Genomic DNA, 23,427 nt, shown 5'->3' with positions numbered 1-23,427 from the left:
ATTATATATTTACTATTGTAATGAGATAAGACAGAGTAGAAGTGGGTCGACATCAAAATTTGGATCCCACAAATGGCTTCACATTTACGTTAGGTTATTTAAACTTAATCAAATATGAGTTATTTTGGTTAAAAACCAATAAAATTGCAATCCCACGACCCTATATATATGACGATGATTAATTTTTTTTAATTAAAAAAATATCTTTTTTTTTTTAGTATGTAATCTACTAAGTTCTTTTCCTTCATATTTTAATTTCCAAATATACCCTTATAATACATGAGCATTTGCACATCTCACCTTTTTGTTTATAAGAAGAACAATGCTACATTGCATTTGACACTGAGCTGAGGTGGAGGTGCGTTCAGAAGTATAGATGCTTTTCACTCGTATCTCGAGGAAACATCAATGGTTTTGAGCTAGCAGGAAGTCACTTAAGAAAATTTGCGGGCCAAACCAACTGATCAGTAACGAGCTTCATTGGGCTTTTTTCTTCTCTCAGCTTGATTTGCTATTAGATGGGCCGAGCTTGGGCTAAAAATATTAAGACCAATTGGATCATTCGAATATCTCCGTTGTTTAGCTTGTACGCCAACCAAACACAAACACTGCTACGATGGATCAGGACCCTGAGTTACTACCGTATCATAATGGATCAGTTTCGGGTCTAATCCGATCCATGACAGCCTTACCGAAAAAGACAGATAAACCATATATGCGATATGTAACGTGGTTGCACGCTTTAGTTCAGACGTTCAGAAGGACTGTCCTGTCACTCCCCCTCCCACATTTCAAACTTTCTCCCTCTCTCTCTCTCTCTCACACGTACACACTCACGGACACGGGAGAAGCTCTGCTATTCGTGAATGGAAGCAATAAGGAAACAAGCCACGAAGCTAAGAGAACAGGTCACCAAGCAACAACAGGTTTTCTCTTCTCTTCTTCTCTCCATCAACACCAAACTTTATTCGATCTCTGCGTAAGATCTGTTCAAATATCTTTATATTTCTTGCAAGATTTCTCCTTTTTTTTTTTTTTCTCTTGAATCTTGTTTCATTTCGTTATGTTTCTTCATTCTCTCAATCAAATGATTTGTAGTTGATTTTCAACATGACCTTTTAATACTCACAATAAGGTATCTAGAAAACTTTGATTTAGGAAGTTTTTGGTGTTTCGATTTATTTTTTAGGATTAGAGAATGTTACCTTAATGTCAGAAATTCAAGATTTATATGTTATGGATTGTTTTGAGTTTTCTTTTTCTTTTTTTGGACTCAAATAAGTCGCATTGTCGCGAAATCATATTGCACATCGACTGAATTTGTTTGATTAAATACAATTACAAAACAACAATGTACTAACAAGTGAGAAAAACTTCATTGTGGCATGTTTGAAATTGTATTTTATTAGTTTTGGAGAATGGAGTTAAATCAAGTATTTATGTTCCCCCAAATGATAAACCCCAAAGTCCTATGCAATCTCAATGGTTGTGCAAGAAGCAAATCTAAAACTATAGGGCAAGTCTCAGCCGTCAATATAAAACTAAATAAATATAATCCTACATTCCTAATAATGACTCAATAAACCCAGAATCTGAAATCTTGCTGCGAATGACTTACACGGATAAGTGGAGAAAGGGTTTTGTAGTAACATTGTTGATGAAGCTCTTTGGGGATACCAACGACAGAATGGCGAGATTTGTTTCAGTTGCCTCTTTGTTCTATCCAATGAAGGTGGACTTGGGTATGCCGGTATGGCACATTGTGATCAGATGTGTTGCATTTTGTACTTGTCATTGCCATCACCAATTCACCATCATGACCTTATCTGATGGTTTTGGGTTGGCTGAACGAATCTTGTTCCTCCAATCAATTCTGTTCAAAGTCACGTAAAGTGTGTTCATATTTGCCTTCACTAACTAAACCAACAATTTTTTTAGCCTTTTTGTCATTTTCTTAGAGCCTTCAACTTGTATATTCCTTCTGACTAGGGTGTAATCAACCTTTGTTGAACGTGCCCAAACCTTCTCAATCAACTTTCTTTTAGTTTTTCACCGATTGGAGTTATTCCTACATCTTTTCTAATGCATACGTTCTTAATTTTATTTCAACACCCTTGTCTCTACTACACTCAAATCTATTTACATTATCCGTTTTGTGCACAAACACTCAACTACATAAAACATAGCTAGTCCTATTGTCATCTTCCTTTTAATTTTGATCGCTATGCATTGGTCGCATAGCACTTTAGAAGTGTATGTCCACCTTAACATTCAAGCTATGATTCTATGGGCAACATCTTCTTCAATCACTCTATTATTATGTGTAATAAACACCTAGTTAATGAGAATTGTCAACTCGGGATATTTTTAGACCATCAATTTTACTAGACATTCCTCTTCATGGATGTCAATATACTTCATTGATATCTAGAGCAAACAAATACACTCAAATGTGATCTTTAATGTAAACCAATTGTAATTGGAAACTCATTTATCTGCTCCCATTTGCTCTCACATTGTTCATGGCTCTCTCACACTACATATTTGAAAGGTGTTCTTTCATTCAATTGAAGGTGTGATACTTCTAGGAGGGTACACATGTAAAAATATCCAGCACGCTTATCCAAAATCAGTTGTTGATGCTTTTTTATGCTTGGGTTTAAAAAAAAATAAAGATCTTCAGTTGACAAGGGTTGGGTTAATTGTTATTTGTTATTTGACTTCGAGGTTCAAGTGCTTCTTGTATTATTTATACTTTATAGTTCAACAGTAAAAACATGTTTCTAATTCTATTTCTTTGATGACTTTGCTGACAACATGCTTTTTACTTATGTTGAACTTTTCTTTAGGCTGTCCTCAAGCAGTTTGGATCTGGGGGATATGGAGGTTCGGATAATGTAATTATTGACGATGTGGAACTTCAGCAGCATCAAAAGCTTGAGAAGCTTTATATATCAACCCGAGTGGGCAAGGTTGTCCAACCTGCTTTTTTATATTTGTAGTCTTACTCCATTTACGTATAAGTCTATTTTTTTTTTTTTCTCATCCTTTAAATGATTTTTTTTTCTCTTTTCAGCATTTTCAAAGGGATATCGTTCGTGGTGTCGAAGGTTACATTGTCACTGGATCCAAACAAGTTGAAATAGGTAATTCAGCTTTGGCATCTTTTTGTTTTTCTTTTGGATAACTAGTTTTGATATCCTTCTTAATATTTCTAGTTTGACATAAATTCAATATTTCCATGCTATAAGCTTAAACCACAATTTTTCAACAGGTACAAAGTTGTCAGAAGATAGCAGGAAATATGGTGTTGAAAATACTTGTACTAGTGGAAATACATTGTCGAAAGTCGCTTTAAGTTATGGACGAGCTCGTTCACAAATGGAAAAGGAGCATGGAAATTTATTGAAAGCCCTCAGCACACAGGTTTGATCAAAAGTTCCATCAAAGATTTCCATCTTTTTTTGGTCAGTAGTCCTTGGGAAAGTCCTCACCATGGACATCATTAGGTCGACAAGAATATTTTCTGCTAATTATTGTTTTTTGTGCAAATCAAGTGGAGAATCAGTCAAGTTGCTTGCTTAAAAGGAAGGTCATGAACCTTTGTTTCACTTCATTTACTCTCTAGGAACTCCACCACATGCTTTTTCTGAGTCCAAAAAGGTCTTGTAGTGCAAAATTATATGAACTTGGGGCAGACTCTTGATGAAAAAAACACTTTGACATCAATTGATCTCAAGCTAATTTCCACTTCCTCGGTTTAAAATTTTCTTTAATCTTGTTTTTGACATTCTTTGTTAAGTTTTGATGACCTGTGTTGGCATCATGATTTCTAACATTATGGATGCTTGTCTTTCCCTCAAAATTTTCATCAACTCCCCCCACCCCCCTTCATGTGTTGTTGTTTTTATGATCAACTCATTTGATGTCCACACCTTGAATATCCAGGTTGCAGAGCCATTAAGAGCAATGGTGATGGGAGCTCCTTTGGAGAATGCACGGCATCTTGCTCAGCGATATGATAGAATGCAACAAGAAGCCGAAACTCAGGTCGAATTGGATATGGTTACACTTCTTTTCAGCAAGATGCCTGTTATCTTTTACTATATTTACTTAGTACGTTATAACCCATTTGTATTTTCAAATGCCACACATCATAATTTATGTCCACTCTGGTCTTCTAAGAGAAATTCATCAAACTATTTTCTTCTGTTCAACTTATATTCTTTTCACAATTCTAAGTTCTACCTGAGATTTGAACAAACAATCTGGGCATAGTATTAAATTTCGACATATTTCCATTTTCACAAGGTTCGGCATGAAATTTAACCAAAAGTTTCTTTATGTATATATTCAATAGAAATCACTATACATTTTGCAAAATATTTCGATGAATAGTAAATTTTGACCAAAATAATCATCTGTTAGGTATAAAAATGCAAGATTTCGGTGAAAATATTTCGATGAATAGTAAACTTCGATCGAAATATTCATATGGTAATCACATGCAATAATTTATGTTCTAATTAATAGTTAGATATAAAAGTAACTTATTTATACATAAAGCGAGAATTTTTTTTATAGATTATAATAATGTGATAATTCGTGCATAATAGTTTATTTGTTTAAAGAAGTGATACATATTAAAGTATTTGTAGTTATGGGATATTATTATTCTTATTTTCAATAAGCATACAGTTGTTTTAGGAGTCTGGACTCTAGTTACCATGCCTAACATGTAGTGAAATTTTACTAATCTTCATTTATATAATTCATATGACTGTTTATTATATATATATTTTTGATAGATAGTTGTTTATTATAGTTTGGTGACTTATGATTGTGTTTTCATTTATGTTTTATTATTTTCTAAACTTTCAATGAAAACTTCCTTAAAATTTCTATCATTTCATAATATTTTTAATTATAGTTTGGTCGAAATATTTCCATTTTCAAGATGACCGAAATAGCAATCGAAATCGAAATTTAATAACTTGAATCTGGGATATATATTCTACCAATTAATTGAAATTATATAATTGATGAAGCTCAGATTGCGGTTTCCTCCAAGATATGCTGTTTATATATTTCATTTTGTACCTAGGCAGGCTATTGAAATCTCCAAACGGCAAGCAAAAGTGAGGGAAACCATGGGCAATGCTGACAACACTTTAAAGCTGGAAGCTGCGGAAGCTAAACTGCAGGATCTGAAGCCAAATGTAGCAATCTTGGGGAAGGAAGCTGCAGCAGCAATGGCAGCTGTTGAAGCCCAACAACTAAGGTTAACACTACCGCGACTTATTGCCATGGTAAGTTATTATGACTCTTAAATCTATTAATGTAAGCAATATAAAATACAAAAATTGTATGTAAGATATTTTAGGAAACTAAACTTTTGTTGGTTTTCTTTGGCATTGAAGGTTGAATCTGAGCGCACTTATCATCAGAGAGTCCTACAGATACTTGATCATCTAGAAGGCGAGGTGTAGGCTAAGTTCACTAAGTCCTTCCATAGTGATGGCTTCTTCTTTTGCATTTCGATGTCGCACTCTAGTACGATGTTTACTATTAATCTTCTTCAACAATGTTATGATTTAACCAGGATGTTTTGTGTTTGATAGATGGTATTGGAGCATCAACGAATTGAAACTTCTCCTAGGCCAGTTGTGGACAACCCTATGGCTCCACCTCCATCGTATGAAGAAGTTAATGTTTTCTTTGCCTCTTCAACATTTGATGGAGCAAAAGATGTCATGGGGTACTTTTTAGGAGAGGTAATTGTCTTGTGTTTCATTATATAATCAAAGTGAAAAATAAAAAAATCATGTAGTCTATAATGGATGTTAATGCCTCTTTACTTTCTACATTGTTACTCTTCATTTTGTGTAGGTTATGCATTCATACCAAGCGGAGTCTGACGTGGAACTGAATTTGTTAGTTGGTGATCATGTTGTCGTCCGAAAGGTTTTTGGATACGCCTTTACTGCATGTTTACATTTTGAAAATATATTTAATATTTGCATTGATCTTGAGTACCATTGTGCCCGTGTTGACCATGTTTATCAAAATGAAGATAATATCATATCACACTTTCTTAACAAAAGATGGTGATAGCAGTAATAGCTGAAGTTAAGGAATTAGGGGAAAAGACTGTAATCAACTAAGCAGATTCACAAATATAATGAATGAAATTTGTATCTGTTTCTCAATCCATGCTCTTAACAGGTATTGAACAATGGTTGGGCAGAAGGTGAATGCAAAGGGAAGGCAGGTTGGTTCCCTTTTGGATACATTGAAAGGCGGGAACGTGTTCTTGCAAGCAAGATGGCTGAAGTGATCTAAAATCTATGCTTGGTTGACTACAAAAGATGAGATTAGCATTTGTACCTGTGTACGTTTTGTTTTAAAATTCACTCAGATGTAAAGAGTCTGTGCTCATTCTTGTTAAGTTGAATAGTACATACTTTCAATATGAGATGTCGATTGTAAGATTCTCAGTTTACACTCTTCATGGTTTTCTTTACAGCCACAATTTTTTTTTCAGGCGATGGAAATTCTGTCCGACACTTATCTAACATATGCATACATAGTTGATTACGGGTGAAGGGGTCTTGTTAATTTTGTTTTCTTTATATTTTGCCACACAAAGTACTTGGTTTCCCCCAAGGAGTTCATTGTAGGTAGGGTTCAAAACTCGCCTTCACCCACTAATCTTACAAACCCTCGACTTGGTTAGTAACAGTTAATTATTACCAGAACAGCAGTGGGGCTAGGGTTTCACTGCTATCATATGGGTGCATCTTTCCATAGCCATAGTATAAATGGATGGGATGAGAGATTAATACGAACTTATTTCTTGTAGTCTCATTGCAATTTAGAACTTTTAACTTATATTTACCAATCTGCAACACCATTTTCATTCCTTAATCTGGAAATAAGAGAGTTTTAAGAGACTTACCAGTCGAACAATGACTTTGGGTGTTTAACACACGGTTTCTAGTTGGTTTGATCCCTGCGGCTTGCATTACTTGTTGAAATTAAGGACTTTTCTAACCTCAAACACTCACCATCAAATTTACTGCTGAGATGAGAGGAAAAAACACAGGTTTCATACAGATCGATACTAATTTATCAGTTTGAATTTATATGGATCCATTATTTTTTTAAAGAGTCAGTGATTTTCTTATGCCCCCTCTGACACACCCCCCCATACGCAGCATCGGCTAGAACCATAGATTTTTCCCTCGGGATACACCATTGTACATCCCCATAAATATGTGCAGTTCTGTATCCCGAGGAAAATAATCCATGGTTCTAACAGATGCCACAACAGGAGGCATGTGTCAGAGGGGGGTGTCAGAAAATCAGTGTTCATTTTTAAATCTCTAGAACCAACTTCCCAACTCGGCCATTCATTTGGTGAAGGGTCTCAAAACTCGTCTGAGGCTAGTCTTTCCCAATTAAGATAATGTCTTCCGATGACATGAACCGGTTGTTGCTCTTTTACCATACAAGCTCAGTTCATCATATTCAAGCCCAACAACAAAATAAACGTCAGTTGAACAAGCCACAAAATTCTGTAGTGCCTGACATCGCACCTTATCTTGTTTCGAGTTGTACAGAAATTTACAAGAAGCTTATGTTGTGTCACGTGTTTTATTAAGAAGTGGCACCAGAATCTCAATGTTAATATGAAAAATTTGCTGAGTCGTATCAAGACACAGGAACAGTACCAGGCACATATATTTGATAATGGAGAGGTCAAAACAACACAAAAATATTTTTCTTCATACAAAATGGAGTACGATATAACGATAACTGAAATTTCATTACACGACAGATGCAATTGTGCCGCCTGCACCTGCCCACCAATACCAAGCGGAGACATGAATAAATATAGTTCCCAAGTAAACAAAGAAATGTTGGGTAGCAACACTTACCTGATCTGCATCAACAGATCACTTAGTGTAAAGAAATGCAATTATCATTGCCAGTAGAATGAAGACTATGATTATCTGCATCAAAATAATTATAAAATCAGCTCATAATCTTCGTTAATAGTGTCAGGGAGATAAATTAGGGCAGGGATTTACCAGAATTGAGTTATATTTTGGCTTGCTCTCAACTACAAAAGATCTTCTGAAAATCCCAGAAAATATTGTCAGAGTTACCTAAAAAATCATGTGCCCTGAGAAGAATTAGAAATAGTGACAAACCTTTGATTTAGTAAACCAGAGCCCCTGCAAACCTTCTGTATTGCTTCTATCCGGCTCTGTGTTCTGTTGGCATTGGGATCATTATTTTCAATCTGCAATAGTCAATTCGAATGGTTCTGTGTCAAAAATAGTTCTTCTACATGAAATGTTACAAGGTAAATAAAACTTTTATTGTAATTGATTTCTCCTGCCCCTCATGTTAAAAAGGCAAAAAAGAACTACTCAAATACACAGATCTGACAAAAACAATAGTATGGCCCATGAATTATTAATACACCCTTAGCAACACATCGTTGCCAGTGTTTGCAATGATAGTGTTGATCATATTCTATGGATGCAAATAGAGTTCGTGAGTGCACAAAAGTAGTGTTGTCAAACTAAATACCATATTCAGTGCAAAATGGAGCTGTTGCTTAGAATGGAAATGATGGAAATAAAGTCCCAAGCCTTCGAGAAATGATAAGTTTGACCACACTAGCTGGTTTTTATTGGTAATCTATTAGTGATCAAAGCTAATTCGTAGAACATGCATTTTTAGTACTCCATTGAATGAACATGGTGTTGAAAAAAATCATCTAACATGCAAGACATATCTAGTGCTCATCCTTGTTACTTGGCGTTAATTATCAAAAAAGTATTCAGGGACACATGGGTGGCTGTCAACTTCTCAAAGATGACACCACATGCATGGAAACTCCTGCATGAGCATAGGAGCATACAGCTGAATCTCTCACAACACGTCTTAGGTAGACTTTCAGTGTGATGTTTGTTCCACAGGGGGTCATGATTTGGCAAATGAGAAATACAAACGTGCTATTTTCCAAGAGCAACATGTGTGCAGTCCACCTCTTATTAAGATGGGCTATTACAAAATATTCGGGCTCTTGAGCCTAGACTTTCAATGGGAAAAACAAGTTGCACTGAAACTTTTAGATCCAAAATCCATCTTGTTATCAAACTTACCAAAGGCTTCTTGGGTCTCTTTATCAGTGTTAGGACAAAATAACAAAAGTAACTTCGAAGAATCCAATGTCTTAATACAGACGTAAGCATTGGAAGGAGAACTCAAGAATGATCCAAAATGCTACAAACAAAAGTCAAGATTGTAACGAGTAGCCTCCCTCCCTCACTCACTCGTTCTTAGAAATTGAATATTAAAGTATTTCCCTTCTGTTTTTAGGGAGGATGAAGCTTGAAATTGAGTATATTTTCTTCATGAAGGTATTAGTTCTCTCTTTCAGTACATTTTGAATTTTCTTTTTTCCCTTTAGGTTGATGCTAGATTTAGGTTCATGATTGTCATCATCAAAACCTTTCCCAAATATCTGGGATTGGCAATGAACCATGTGGATTCTAGATTGTATCAAAACAATATATTACAACATAACAAGTAATACGGTGCACAGTAACCCATCTAATGTTACATCTTACTGTAATGTAACTTTACCATGGCATTTTTTTTTCCTTTGTTATATCATAGGGGTTGCAGGTGATGACAGGTTTGAACCTAGGTATGTGGTATGTCGCGGGCTTCACCAACTTAGAAAGTTGGCAAGTAACACCTGATTCAGAAGTCCATTGAACGAAAGACCCAGTTTGGCATCAAGTTCAATAACTTCAGCAAGTAATTCTAGAATAAAACATAAACTACCAATTGCTAACAATTGGCTAAGGAATATGTAGTAATTGTCAATTTCCACACCAAGTAGAGCATTCTAGATATGTACATCTGGACATTTGAAATCTAGAATAGATAAATGTTTTCTCCAGCATTAAAGAAGAGTCGAGGATAAAAATGATCTGATCAGAAAACTAATATCAATTGTAAAACATATGCAGTTAATATACATTCCTAGCTAGTAAATAATGAAAAATATATTCCAAAAAACTCAAATACTGAAATATCATACCTTGGACTTCAGCATACAAGAAAAATCAAAGAAAGCACCATATACATCGGACATTGATCTTGTTTGGTCAATAACTTTAGCAGTAAGACCTTGGAAAAAAAAAAAAAAAGCAAAGCAGAAAAGAAGAAATTAACACCAATTAATGCAAAATCGTCATATTCATTTCAGTATAACCATGGCATTCATGTATAGCACAGAATAAAATCAACAACTATAATGTTTTGATCTCTTTGAGATTAATCACAGTATTAAGAGTAAAAGTGATTTCAAGAAACTTGTTTTGATAAAAGTTTCAACCATTCTTTTATTAGTTTAACGCATTGAGAAGCCTGAAAAAAGTCTGCGTAGTTGTGGATGATGGATAGTGCAAAAAAATTTATTGCACTGAGAGGCTTCAATGTTTGGAAATGCATTTCAATTAAACTATACAAGTTAAATTGGCTAGGGAATAATGATACATAAAAATAATATGGTCCAACATGATGGAGTGAGGCCTCTATTGATATAAGATAACAACCTCTCTCTAATAATGTTTATCGTTGTGGTTTTTCACTCTTTCTCGTCTATTCCCTACCTCAGTCTTGCCTGTTGAGGTAAACCAACCAAAGTACAGCAGGACCCTACCTCAGTTAATGTCATGAAATTTTAGTAACTCATTTAAATAATCATACGAGAAAGTGGTAAACAAAAAGAAGAGTTCCAAACCAAATACAACTAAACATAAGTCACGGGAGAACACACAGACTAAAATTTCCACATAATAAAGAGGCAAAATCCCAACAAAAAACAAGAAAAAAGAAAAAGAAAAAGAAAAGAAATAAGGTATGGCCTCAAAGATTTCACCCCATTTTTGCATTGGGAATCTTAAATTGGAAATGTATTTCTCCCCAACAACACAAGGAAAGGATTTTGGACATAGAGAAGCGGCCACTCCACTCAAAATGTAATGATTTCAATGATAAGAATGATCCATCAATTATAACTCCATAAGGCAATGCCTGACTCGGGACGGGAGCACGGATTCTTGGGATTTGGGATTTAGGAGGAACTTCAATGATTGGGAATTGACAGAGGTTACATCTCTTCTAAATCTCCTTAACTCTATCCAAGTCAGAGAAAACGAGCAGGACAGAAGGGAGTGGATCAAGGCAAAGGATAAGAAGTTCTCTGTTAAGTCTTACTACTATTGCTTGTTACCGAGGGGGGATACTTCGTTTGCTCCATCTGTCGTTTGGTCCAATCTTGTTCCTTCTAAGGTGTCTTTTTTTATTTGGCTTGCTTCTTTGGGTAGAATTCTCACGGTGGATAATTTGATCTATCGAGGGTGGATTACTCCAAACTTTTGCTTTCTTTGTTCTAGGGATGGGGAGTCAGTCAATCACATTCTAATTCATTGTTCGTTTTCCAGAGTTATATGGATGTTTTTCTTATCTCGGTTCCAGATGGATTGGGTTTTTCCTCTATCTTTCTTTGAGCTTCTGGAGGGGTGGAGATTCAATATATTTTTCTCTAGAAAGAGACTTCTTTGGGCTATCCTTCCGTTTGCTATTACTTGGGGCCTTTGGAGAGAGCGCAACAACAGAGTTTTCCAAGGCAAGGAGAGCTCGTCTCATTCAGTGATCTTAGAGATTTTGGGATTACTCTTTCTTTGGTCCAAGTTGAAGAAAGATTTCGAGGGAGTTAGCTTCGAAGATTTGGTTTTTAATTGGGAAATCATGTGTGGCGCTTAGCCCCCTGTTGTTTTTGTGTTTTTTTGCTTTCTTTTTCTTCGCTTTGTTGTTTCTCCTTTCTTGTTGTTTGGGGGTTATCTCAGCCTCCCTATCTTCTTTTAATTAATACAAGTTATATTTATCAAAAAAAAAAAAGAATGATCCATCAACCAGCTTGAATATTCGATATGGTATAGAATCATCGGTGAATCAAAGTAATAAACCACCTTTCCTAGTACGCACATACTCAAGCCATAATAAAAAGTAGTACCCTCCAGATGCAATCTGTACACTTGTGAGTTACTTCCTTACATTCATGGTGAGGAATTCACCAGTGCTCCTCACTCCTAGGCACCTAGGGCACTGGTTCAAGCAAAAGTATCAACAACCGGAAGCTTATACCCACAACCCAAATGGCACAACTATGGTAACCAGGCAGGTCATATGACATGAATTGCCCATGACCAAACTAGGTGCACAGAATCCTAGATTATCAACCAAACACTAAATGGATAAACAATTCATGTAAGCTGGTCAAGCTACAAAACCAGCTCATAAAAGCACAGTCAATAACACTAATGAGAGGATGTCACAAGCACTGCTACACGGAGACTTCCATAGGTGCCAATGTTACAAGGTCACTCCACTATTCTTTTGTCTATAACTGTATTAAGCTGTATTGTGGAAGAACATAAAATGAAAGATATAAAGAGCAAATTATAAAAGTTCAATGCAAAAAATAACTAGTTTAATCTACATACACAACAAAATATAAGATCTTAAGTTCTTTGCATCATATGATTTTAACACCAAGTTCAAAATTGATACCATCTAAAGGGGTGTGGGCTGGGAGGAGGTATAAGACAAGTACCAAAAATTTCATGAAATCCCATTGAACAGAATGGCTAATTTTTTAATACCAGAGAATTTGGATCTAAATCATATCTAATATGCCTCCAGTTTCAATAGCCAAGAGAAGATAGTTTTCGTACCACGCCTCATTTTGACAACTCCTCTAAAAACTTCAATGTTGTTGTAGCATAAAGCCAGTGTTCCAATAGCCATGATCTGGTACAAGTGGCACAACATCAGTTCATGTGAAAATTTTCACTTAAGAACATCCCAGAATAAGTAACCAATAAAGACAATCATATGTAAGACCACGATATATTACCAAATGTAAGGAACTTGACTCAAATGTACTACCCATACTCTGGTATTAATCCATTCTCATAATAAAGTAATTTTGGAATTTGGTACAGAATGAAAGATGCTATTAAGGCAAAAATAAGGGGGGATACAGAAGTTCCACCTTACATCTCCAACTAGAGTCCATGTAATTAACACATCCAAAAGAGTTACTGGTAAAATGAAAGCATATTTAGTTGTAGCAGAATACAAAGAGAATTACTCAAGTTCTAATTAGATGGAAATGGAGCTTTTCTTTTTCTTAGGAAAACTAGGAATTCTCTGTGGAATCTCAAGCAGATACAGAAAAAGGGGTCTGGTTTAGCCATTAAACAATGTTAAGCAAATCATCCTATATCCAATCTATCATGGACTTTATGAAAGAAGCCGCAGCAATTCCAAGGTGCCAAAACCAAAGCTACAGTGATTATAAAAGTTCGACGGGCAAATAGCAATTCAACCGCATCACCTGGGGATATAACCCCGAAACCATCTTGCCCTAGGTTGGCTTTATCATTGTAATTAAAAGTTAATGTCAACCTCCAGTAACTGCTGATAGACCAGTATACAGCTACTGCATATTGCAAAGAATTAACATCAAGCAGAACCAGTCATATTCAATCAGGGACAAAATAACAACAAAAAAATAAAGTGAAACACAATCTGCTACTAGATAGTGTAGGATTCCTTTTAGTTATAGCTTGGGGTACAACTTAGCAGGTGAAATAAAATAAATACTAAACTGTTCAGGTTGGAAGATTTGACACCTGAGGAATAGCACAAAATCGGAATATCGCAGGATCTCGCAGAGCGTCCATGTACTTAAGACAATCTTCCACATGTAGTAAAGCATTGGTGACCATGTCATTCAAGCATTGCACTGCTTTGACCGAGTTTTCTTCATATTTCAAGTCCTGACTTACACAAAAACAAACCAAATGATAATCCAAAAAATATCCTTGATATTTGTGACGTTCAATCCTTAACTATAGGTATTAACTTGTGTTCCTAACATGAAAATTCCAAATCAGAATCAATGAATTCGGATCCATATGAAAGAATAAAAGTTCAACTAGAAAATAGATAGGAAGCCACCTCAAGTTTGTTCACATATTTACTCCAGATTTGGCGAGGCCAGAACATGCGTGACTTTGGTATCTCATTTATATCCTCCAAGTAGTCCCGAATAATATTTGTTTTCTGCAATTAGGGGGATAAAACAGATAGCATGAGAGAATTAGAATATCCAATAGATAATTTGATTTGAACCAATCCAGAACACAAGTTACTTGTAGCCTTATGTCAAAAAGCACCACCTGAAGAAATAAGCCCATTGAATTTGAGAGAGAATCTGGAGCCAAATCTTCCAACCTGGAGGCATGGAAAAGCTTGGACAATCCTAATCCAACAAGTCCTGCTACGTAGTGACAATACTCATCGTACTCGTCAATCGTTTCTACCTACAATATAAGGAGAACAGTGATACACTTGAAAGGAACTATATACCCGGTATCAGATGGTGATGAGCTGGATAAGACTCAGCAAGCTTCCAATAGTTTTTTTTTTTTTTTTGAAAGGTAGCTTCCAATTGTTAATAATCAATAAATCTTAACTGTGTTCATGGCTCAAGTCACAAATACTGCAGGGTAAATATATAGTTTGAGTTGATTGGAGAGAAATTATTATCTATGGAAGTTTTTATGTGTATGCTCTACTGACGCTTTTTCAATGTGCATACCAGATTCATTCACTTTGAAGTTTGAAGAGCCACTAACGTGCAGCTACTTATAATGGAACTCTACTATGCACTCATGGTTTGAACTTGGAATTCGATTGCAGTCATTGAATCATGCATAACAAACTCAAACTCTCTGTAACTTCCAAACTGGTCATGAAACAATTCATAGGATCCTCCATGGTACCTCTCCCATGTTTCCACTAAATAATTTATATAAACAGCCAAAGAAGTAAAGCTTGATGAATCTGAGTTTAGCTGGAATGAGAAATGCAACGATGAATCCTCACCCCAGCGACCTTTCATCGGGTATAAGAACAAGGACAAATATATGAAAGAAGAAATACAAAACAAAGATGAAAAAGTCCTGTAATATGTGCACCCTTTGATTCACAATATATAAGTCGTGTTAAATAGGCATTACAAACCTCCTTCAAGATAAATTTTGCCATTCCTGCACCCATTCTTTTGGTTATATCTTCAATTGCCTCTTGATAGCTGCAAAATGGATCCAAAAAATTAGTTAAAAAAGTGAAACCAAAAAACATCCATGCATACTAATTATGTCAAAGTAAGCACGTGAACCACAAACCATCTGAGCATAAGAAGCCAAATGAGCCCATTATTCATGAAACATGGATACAAGCATGCAACTGGTGTCATATTTGTGATGCAACTTCAGCTTTATGAGAACTCAGAGTACCATACAAGGTGGCCTTTTGTTTATTGTATCATGCAGTTGTTCTTGGGTTGGTCATATCTCAGCCTCTGTTCTTCTATTAATAATATTTGGCTTACCAAAAACAAAAGTATCGGCTGCTTTAGATAGGATTTTAACAGCAGACTATATCATAGCTCAGGTTTTATTCTTGTACATTTTTGTTCTCTATGCAAGCATAGTAGCGAATCGGTCAGTCATCTTTAGATCCAATACGTTTTAGCTCAGTCATTTGCTCCCATTTTATTTCCCTCTTCCACATTCATTAAGTCTTTCCAAGTCTGTATTATCTCTCTTCTAACATTGTCAGCCTTGGCATTTACTTCAAAGAAAGGATTCAATAGACTTTGGTTCCTTGGATGTTTGTTAGGGCGTCTAAAAGCAACAAAATACCCACAATATTTTTGGGAGATAGCATTCCATCCATGAGATCATTACTAGCATTTTAGCCCTAATTTTTTTCTCGGTGGTAATCTTTTGATGAATTTAAGGCTGTATTTCATATGGGCGTTTATGTGTAAAGAGAGATTGTGAGGTTGTGAGATTTGTTGTATTGGTAGTTGAGTGTTGTTTGGATTGTTGTTTCTTTTTATGTAATAGGTAGGCCTCCTTGAAGGTGCTAGCTTGCTAAGTTGGTTCCAGTCTTTGAGTGTTGATACCACGATCTAGGTTTAAATCGCCTTCCTGGAAAAAACACACACATACTCACACTCACACACACACACACACACAATAGACCTCCTCAACCTCCTTTGTTTCAGTTCTGTTGATAAAAAATCTTATATGCAGCAAAAAGGCTAAGATGATAGCTAGTCGCTTTCATGTTCTTGTTGATATGTATTTAGAGTTGATATGTCAATATGTGAGGAGTTCTAGTTTTGCAGTTTTTCTTCTAACAATATAGGGGTTTTTATCTACAAACCTATAATGCATTGCTTGTAATTGTTAGTTAAGGTATGCGTATGTACAACCCAGTTAAACAAATGCTTAAGAAAGAAACATGAAAGACATAAAGGCATGAACCTCAGGGTGTGTCTTGAATCCCCGTTAATAAAAAAAAAAAAGGACTAATCATCCTTACCATCATCGACGCCTTATCCCCAAGATAGCTCATCGAGAGGAGTTCATATCCATTTACGCAATCTCAATCAATATTCATTTAGGCCTTCCTTTCACTCTTTTAGAACCTTCAACTTATATGTTCCTTCTAATTGAGGTGATAATTAGCTCCATTGAACATGCCCAAACTATCTCAATCGACCTTCTCTTAGTTTATCACCCAATTGGAGCTACTCCTACATTTATCAAATGCATTCATTTCTAATTTTATCTTTCCTAGTCTTTCCACTCATCCCTCTTAACATCCTCATCTCCGTTACACTCAATATATTAACATGATACTTTTTGACCACCCAACATTCAGCTCTATAAAGCATAGTTGATCTAATTGTTGCCTTACAAAAAATTTCTTTAAATCTGTTCAGTATGCATCTCACATAGCACTACTTGCCTCCATTGTAACCATCCAATTATGATTACATGGGCAACACTGTCCTCAATCTCTCCATCCTTGGGTATAATAGACCCAAGGTAGCAAGACTGATTGCTTTGGAGAATTATAGAAAATCAATTTTACTGGACATCCTCTTCATGGATGTAAGTGCTAAACTTGCACTCCACATTCTCAGTCTTCGTTCTACTTATTCTAAAGCCCTTGGCTGTTAACAAATATCACTAAAAAGGAATATATATATATTGCTTGGTGGGGTTAGTGGTTAACAGTTAGCATTTAGTATAAGAAGGGGTTCAAGGGGTTTGAACCTAAGACCTTGGGAACAACCTCCACAAGGTCTTACCACTTAGCTAAGCTGTCCGTCTTTAAAATAAATAAAAAAAGAGAAAAGAGAAAAAAAAAAAAAAAAATATATATATATATATATATATATATATATATATATATATAATATATATATATATATATATATAATATATATATATATAATGTATAATTATTAACTCATAATAATTATCTATATGTATAGGATCTAATCAGGTTTTAACTCATAATAATTGTAACAAATACTAGAAAAGGTGCTGGGAAAAGTACCCTCTTCCAAGCTCTAAAAATGCGGTTGAAACATGATGAAACTGGTCCATGAGAACTTTGTAGTCCTTTGTGCCACCTTATTACCAAAAAAAATAAAAAAAACACTAGGATTAGCAAACATGCCATGAACTGTGCTTCTTTGGAAGATTGCTTAGCTTTAGACCCCTTGTAGATACAATACGACTAGACAGGAAAGCCTTTGACTAATAAAATAAAATTCAATCTATATAATCAAAATAGATAAATATATCTTGGAATCACATTGGGAATATATCTTACTTCATGAAGACTAGTAAAAAAAAAATCTGCATAAGGGAAATCCAATGTATCTGTCTTGTTGAAAGTAAACAGGATCCATCAACAACATAGCCATTCTGATTTTGTAAATCCAAAGGGTGGAACCACCTTCAATGGATCTCACTTTGGAGGCCTTTCAGAGAAAGAATATATCCATTCAGATGGTCCTGACATCCAAGTTATCAATTTTCACCTTTTCGGGAAGAATATATCAATCTTTATCTTGAGTCTTGAGTCTTGACAATTAGATGTTTTCTTTTTCTCGCTGTACAAACAAATGTGTCAGACTGAGTAGTTAGGATAAATTGATGGCTTGATTTTTCGCCTTGGATATATTCTAAGGGAACTTTGCAGCTTCTTTCGCCTCATCCATGACCACCACGCATACCACTGTGCTAGATTGACCATACTTATGGTATATCTAAGAAAAAAATACTCTAGCTTCAAGTAGAAATAAGAGACTTAATATTTCAAAATAAAAAACTTCATGCGAACAAATTTGTGATTTTTTTTTTATCTTAGAACCACGAGTCCTAAATGCTCTCCAGTCAGAAAAATAGAATACATGATATCTTGTAAAATGAATGGTTCAGAAATACTACAAGGAAGAATAATGACAAGAAAAACTACTTATGTGTTAGGTTTCCAGAATGCTTACATGAGAAATGCCAATTGGGATCATATATGTGACGATGAAAAGCTTCCAGAATAGGTACTTTTGTGTCAGAAGCTATACTCGTATCATCCTCTGAGAAAAAACATAGGAGTTGGATGAGAAGGTAAGAATAAAATGAAAACAAGAAACACTGCATGCACAACTATACAAAATGGTTATTCATATGGCTCCCAAAGAATTATTACTAATCAGGTCATAAGAGTCAACTATACAAAATAAGGTTTGACTTCACTAAATCAGAAGGAACAGCTTGAAAAGAGTGAAGTATAACCAAATAACTACCATTCAAATAAATATATTGAAGGCATATTGCCAGTTTATCACTAGCAGGAAGAAAAATAGGACACAATTCCAACAATTTAAGAATAAATCTATCAAATGAGGAATTTGGTTTGTATAGGGTTACTGAGATTAATAATCAAGACCATCAAACTGACAGGACTCCATTGTTTGACCAAAACAAAAAAACAAACATAGATGTGAAACACTATTTGAGAATTGCTTCTGCAGGATAAGGACTGCAGATGTTTAGATGGTGTATAGGGAACTTGCTTGTTCTGAAATGGATTTCATAGAAGTCAACACCAGAAAGTTTACTAGGATACAATATCAGAATAGAAGGGAGAGATTACTCAAACACTCCAATGTAAAACCTCAAATGAGATGGCATGAAACCTCAAATAAATTTGAAAAAGGAAAAGCATGATGCATAATATCAGGAAACAGTATCATAAAGCACAACTAAGGCTAAGTGAATTCTGGAAGAAAACCTGGTTCTGGAAAATAAAAGTGTATCAATCACAAAGCCTTTTATAGAAGATCACATGAAAAATATGAAGGCAAAGATAACGGGAACAAACCAACGGTATCAAGAGCTCTGAGAACCAAATAAAAAATGCATACCTGCACAGAGAAAAGAACAAATCAAATGGATTGGCATGGAGGATATGCAATGCAAAGAAAAATATAAACATCTTCAAAACAGAAAATCACAACAACATTCCCTAAAGTAGTCAATGCAAGCATGTATATGTTAATTTTGATTGCAATCAAATCAAAATATGCTCACATTTGCTGACATAAAGTTCCACCAATAAATAAAGTACTTCAGGCATACACTCCGCAAAATCAACTAACTTATATGGGAGTAAGATGTTGCCACATAGGTACTTCCCAAAGAATAAATTTGTTGACATAAAGTTCCACCAACAAACAAAGTGCTTTGTGCTTACACACAAAAATCAACAAACAAATCTAGGAAGTAAGATGTTCCCAAAAATGTACTTAACAAAAGAATATATTGTTATTGTAGCTAGGGATCTCTAGGGTTGCAACCTTTTTTCCAATAACATAGTGATTTGATCTGAATCTAATCCATGGAGTAGGCAAATTGCCAAACCACGCAAATTCTCTTTGTTTTGTGTGATCTTTGCTTTCCTTGTTGCTTCCTTTTTTATTTCGTGCTGTTTTTTTTCTTTTTTTGATAAATTAAATTTTTTATTAATAAAGAGGATAAGATGGCCTCAAGCATACATCGAAAACAGCAAACCAATCACCCCTTACAAACTAGATCCCACCTATACAAAAATTATTTCAAGTTTGCTCACATATATATGTTGACATAAAGTTCCACACCAAAAAATAAACAAAATGCTTCATGCTTACACACCGCAAAATAAAAAAAACTGATTTGAGTAAGATGATCCCTCGTATATGTTACCAAAAGAAAATATTAAAAAGTAAGCGCAAGAGAAATCAACCTACTGTTTGAGGGATACATAAAGGAGGGTGATGGATGATGAAAGGATGGCATGCAGTTAAGAAAAGTCAACAATTTTTTTAGGAATACATTAAGGAGAGTGAAGGGTGATAACTGCCCCAAGTTTGAGAATCATGGTTTAAGAACTCATCCAAGACCGAGATGACTCAGGCAAGTCATCTTGATCTTTGAGGCAAGTGGGAGACATAGTCAATGTGAATTGTTCATCACATTGACTCATCCAATATTTTGAAAACTCGACCAAGTCAACCAGGTTTTGTGTTGTTTTTTAATATAACATAATTATTTTTTTAATGATTTGAATGTTTGTTATCTATATAAAATGAAGAATTTCAACAGAGCATCTACTAGCCCACTTGATAATAATAAAGAATTATAATTACTTATTTGAGGTGGTAGAGCATATCCACAAGGATTAATCCCCCTTTCAAAGGAGGTGGGGACACCCTATCACATAAAATAATAATAATAAATTGTCATCAAGTTGATAGGTTGTTTCAGACTTTGACTTAATGTGAACATTTGACTATGTGTTGGTAGTGAATTTGAATGGTATTTTAGTTTTAATATTTAGTTTGAATGTAGTACTTCACTAGTCATTATTTTGCTTTGCTCTTCGCTTCTAATCACATTTTTGGTAGTATAGTTGATTTTTTTTCTCTACAGTTTTATATATCATTTGTATTCCTCTAATATTATAAACTTAGAGAAATAACAAGGAAGATCATGCAATTCACTCTATTCATAAAACGTTTCACATGAACTAAACTAACCAATCTATGTCAATCAAGCAAGTAAACGATCCAAAAGAAGAAAAAAAAAAAGTGAATCAAGTAAATAGCAGATATTTGTTGGGATTAGTGTTCCACAATCGGCTGAGACGGGAAGATATTCCCTAAAGATTCCCAGAGAAAACTGAACAATAGGAAGCCTGTATTTTCTTCCAAGCCACAAAACCAAATAAACCTGAATCAAGAATCCCAATCTTCCAATAATTCACTCAATCGAATCTGAATTACCTAAACGAACTCACATATCCTGAAAATAGCGCAAACTTAAAATTAATTGTGAATCTTGAGAAAAAATTCACAAATTTCCTTCCACACAATCCTCCGGGCCATTTATTTAATCTTCAAAATTTCAAACACAAGCTCTAAAACTAATACTAATTTAAATTGAATAAAATTCACAATATCAATCAAGGATGTGAGAGAGAGTAGTTTACAGAGTTGCGAAGGTCGACACCGAGTTGTTGAATAACGAAGGAGAAACTACGGGAGACCTTCTGAAGCATCGTATAACAAAAAGCCCAATGAGGCTCTGGTGGAATCTGCTTCCCCGCATGCCTTGATGCGATCTTCAGTTTCAAAAGCGGGTAGAAATCATCTGGGTGTTTCAGAATCGCTCCCAAACTCCCCATTTTCTCCCAACTCTCTCTCTCTCTCTCTCTTCTTGCACCAAACACAGATCTCTAATCTCTAATCTCTAACCTCTAACAGAGAGAGAGATGTAAGTGCTAGTGGTCTATGCGGTGGAGGAACAAGTCCGTTTTTTTATAATAAATTAAATAAATAGATAATGGTCTATTGAAGAGAGGACCAAAGACTGTTCATAAAGTATAAACTATAAACTATAAGAAATAAATTATGGTTGTTAGGTAGGTAGAGTGTTCATAATTTCTAATGCGACAAAATTGTTGTTAAGACTTGAGATGGGAGAGACAGACGGTTCAGATGCTAGGAATTCAACACCGATCTCTAAGAAATACGAATCTCTATCAGAAAGTATTAAGCTCTAGAAAATCTGCACTAATCTCTAGTAAACCTGTGCTTTCAATACAACACGTGAAGTGGGTCCACATAGTTTCTTCGCAATTCGAATAAGAACCACGGGCAGCATGTTGCAGGAGTTACAAATTTACTGTTTTCATACACAGAATGTTTAGAATGTTTGATGTTATCTTCTTCAAAATGCTTTCTGTAATCCTTTGGATTCTAACCAATGATATTCCAGATCAACGGTGACAAATCATCTTGTAATAAAAATCAATTAAGTTGAGTGTTAATCATGATTTTAAAACTCAATTTTATGTCTCGTCTCGTCCAGACCCGATACCGAGTCATCTCAAATGAGTTTTTCGATACATTTGAGACAACTTGTTCAAAAAAATCAAAAACTTGAACGTGAGTCCTAAATCTCGATCAAAAAAGTGACTTTGTAAGTTGGTCTCGTACAACTCTAATACCGAGTTAACTCAGACAATACATCTCGGTCTACAACGAGTTTTAAAACCATAATGTTAATGCATATAAGTCCACTTCAAGATTCAAGTGAAGGAGATGGATCAAAACACATATCCCACAAAAATTATGTTTATAGGAATATGATAAATTTGTGCTATAAAATTCGCCATCCATCACATCGAGTCGTTTGATATTTAAATCAAGGATTTTGTTAACATGTGCCCCAAGCACACATGTTAAAAATGCTATTAAAACAATTTGGAAATTGGAATCTGGCGGTATTTCAATAATAAAATAAAAATAAAAATTAATGAAATTTTAGATACAAAATTCAATTGTATTTCCAAAGTGTATTTATTGCAATTTAATGTGTACCCTCAGGGCACACGTTAACAAAACCCTTAATCAATTCAACTTTGTATTTTCTGATATAAATAATTAAATTTGGATAAATTTAATTCAATCACAAATGAATCTCATTGAAAATTTGGATAAATTTCTTATTACATATGGGTTCCTTTCTATTAAATATGGTGAAAAAAAATTAGAGAACTGCTATCAGCACCTCAACTTTTACTTATTCCACCCCCAATTAAAGATTAAAACATCCTCTTGAAACATTACAAAGTTTGGCTCAAATAATGATCTCAACATTGCAAAACAATGTAGCACTGATAGAAACAATTTCAGTAGTTGTTTACAATTATGTTTAGGCTCATATAAAATTTAAACAAAAAAATCTATAAATCTAACTAAATAATAGACCAAGCTTCTATTGGCACCCCAATAGCAGTTCTCAAAATTTAATCAATTGGTGGCATATTGCACGCACATGTATTTCAAAATTT

The 23,427-nt window shown here is 34.8% G+C and overlaps 2 protein-coding genes across 3 annotated transcripts; one reads left to right on the top strand and one right to left on the bottom strand.

Annotated features, from left to right (window-relative positions):
* The first annotated feature begins 755 nt into the window (after positions 1–755).
* Positions 756–6,502, top strand: LOC147407435 (SH3 domain-containing protein 2-like). Its single transcript, XM_086436008.1, has 10 exons — positions 756–926; positions 2,850–2,972; positions 3,077–3,146; positions 3,275–3,426; positions 3,949–4,050; positions 5,109–5,309; positions 5,421–5,483; positions 5,622–5,774; positions 5,890–5,964; positions 6,226–6,502. Exons 1-10 carry the CDS (start codon positions 867–869, stop codon positions 6,340–6,342), a joined length of 1,116 nt encoding a protein of 371 aa, XP_086292134.1. The 5' UTR covers positions 756–866; the 3' UTR covers positions 6,343–6,502.
* A 1,206-nt stretch (positions 6,503–7,708) lies between these two features.
* LOC147407434 (squalene synthase 2-like) lies at positions 7,709–21,905 on the bottom strand. 2 transcript variants are annotated; one of them, XM_086436006.1, is made up of 14 exons: positions 21,562–21,905; positions 19,417–19,459; positions 18,539–18,628; positions 17,584–17,659; positions 15,187–15,256; positions 14,340–14,483; positions 14,119–14,223; positions 13,791–13,937; positions 12,828–12,903; positions 10,127–10,215; positions 8,217–8,308; positions 8,094–8,136; positions 7,941–8,015; positions 7,709–7,861 (listed from the first exon to the last, which is right to left on the bottom strand). In XM_086436006.1, the coding sequence occupies exons 1-13, from the start codon at positions 21,754–21,756 to the stop codon at positions 7,959–7,961; spliced, it is 1,227 nt and encodes a 408-aa protein (XP_086292132.1). In that variant the 5' UTR covers positions 21,757–21,905; the 3' UTR covers positions 7,709–7,861; positions 7,941–7,958. The 2 variants fall into 2 exon arrangements, with proteins under 2 accessions (XP_086292132.1, XP_086292131.1); XM_086436005.1 differs by having other exon boundaries at positions 8,094–8,139; positions 21,562–21,898.
* Between the last annotated feature and the right edge of the window lie 1,522 nt (positions 21,906–23,427).

The sequence above is a fragment of the Akebia trifoliata genome, chromosome 3 (genome assembly GCF_017979445.1).
Source record: "Akebia trifoliata isolate Shusen 1 chromosome 3, ASM1797944v1, whole genome shotgun sequence".
In the NCBI taxonomy this organism is placed as follows: Eukaryota; Viridiplantae; Streptophyta; class Magnoliopsida; order Ranunculales; family Lardizabalaceae; genus Akebia; species Akebia trifoliata.
The sequence above is the reverse complement of the archived record's forward strand: the minus strand, read 5'-3'. Positions and strand labels throughout refer to the sequence as shown.

Bases quoted from the DNA above. Each gene is read 5' to 3' on its own strand.
- LOC147407435 (XM_086436008.1), top strand. From the start codon at position 867: ATGGAAGCAATAAGGAAACAAGCCACGAAGCTAAGAGAACAGGTCACC. The intron at 2,973-3,076 runs GTTGTCCAACCT...TTCTCTTTTCAG, and splicing joins TATCAACCCGAGTGGGCAAG to CATTTTCAAAGGGATATCGT. The intron at 5,484-5,621 runs GTGTAGGCTAAG...TGTGTTTGATAG, and splicing joins TTGATCATCTAGAAGGCGAG to ATGGTATTGGAGCATCAACG.
- LOC147407434 (XM_086436005.1), bottom strand. From the start codon at position 21,756: ATGGGGAGTTTGGGAGCGATTCTGAAACACCCAGATGATTTCTACCCG. The intron at 13,938-14,118 runs GTGGCTTCCTAT...TGTGTAAGTCAG, and splicing joins AATATGTGAACAAACTTGAG to GACTTGAAATATGAAGAAAA. The intron at 12,904-13,790 runs GTGTCAAATCTT...CACTTGTACCAG, and splicing joins GATTTTGTGCTATTCCTCAG to ATCATGGCTATTGGAACACT.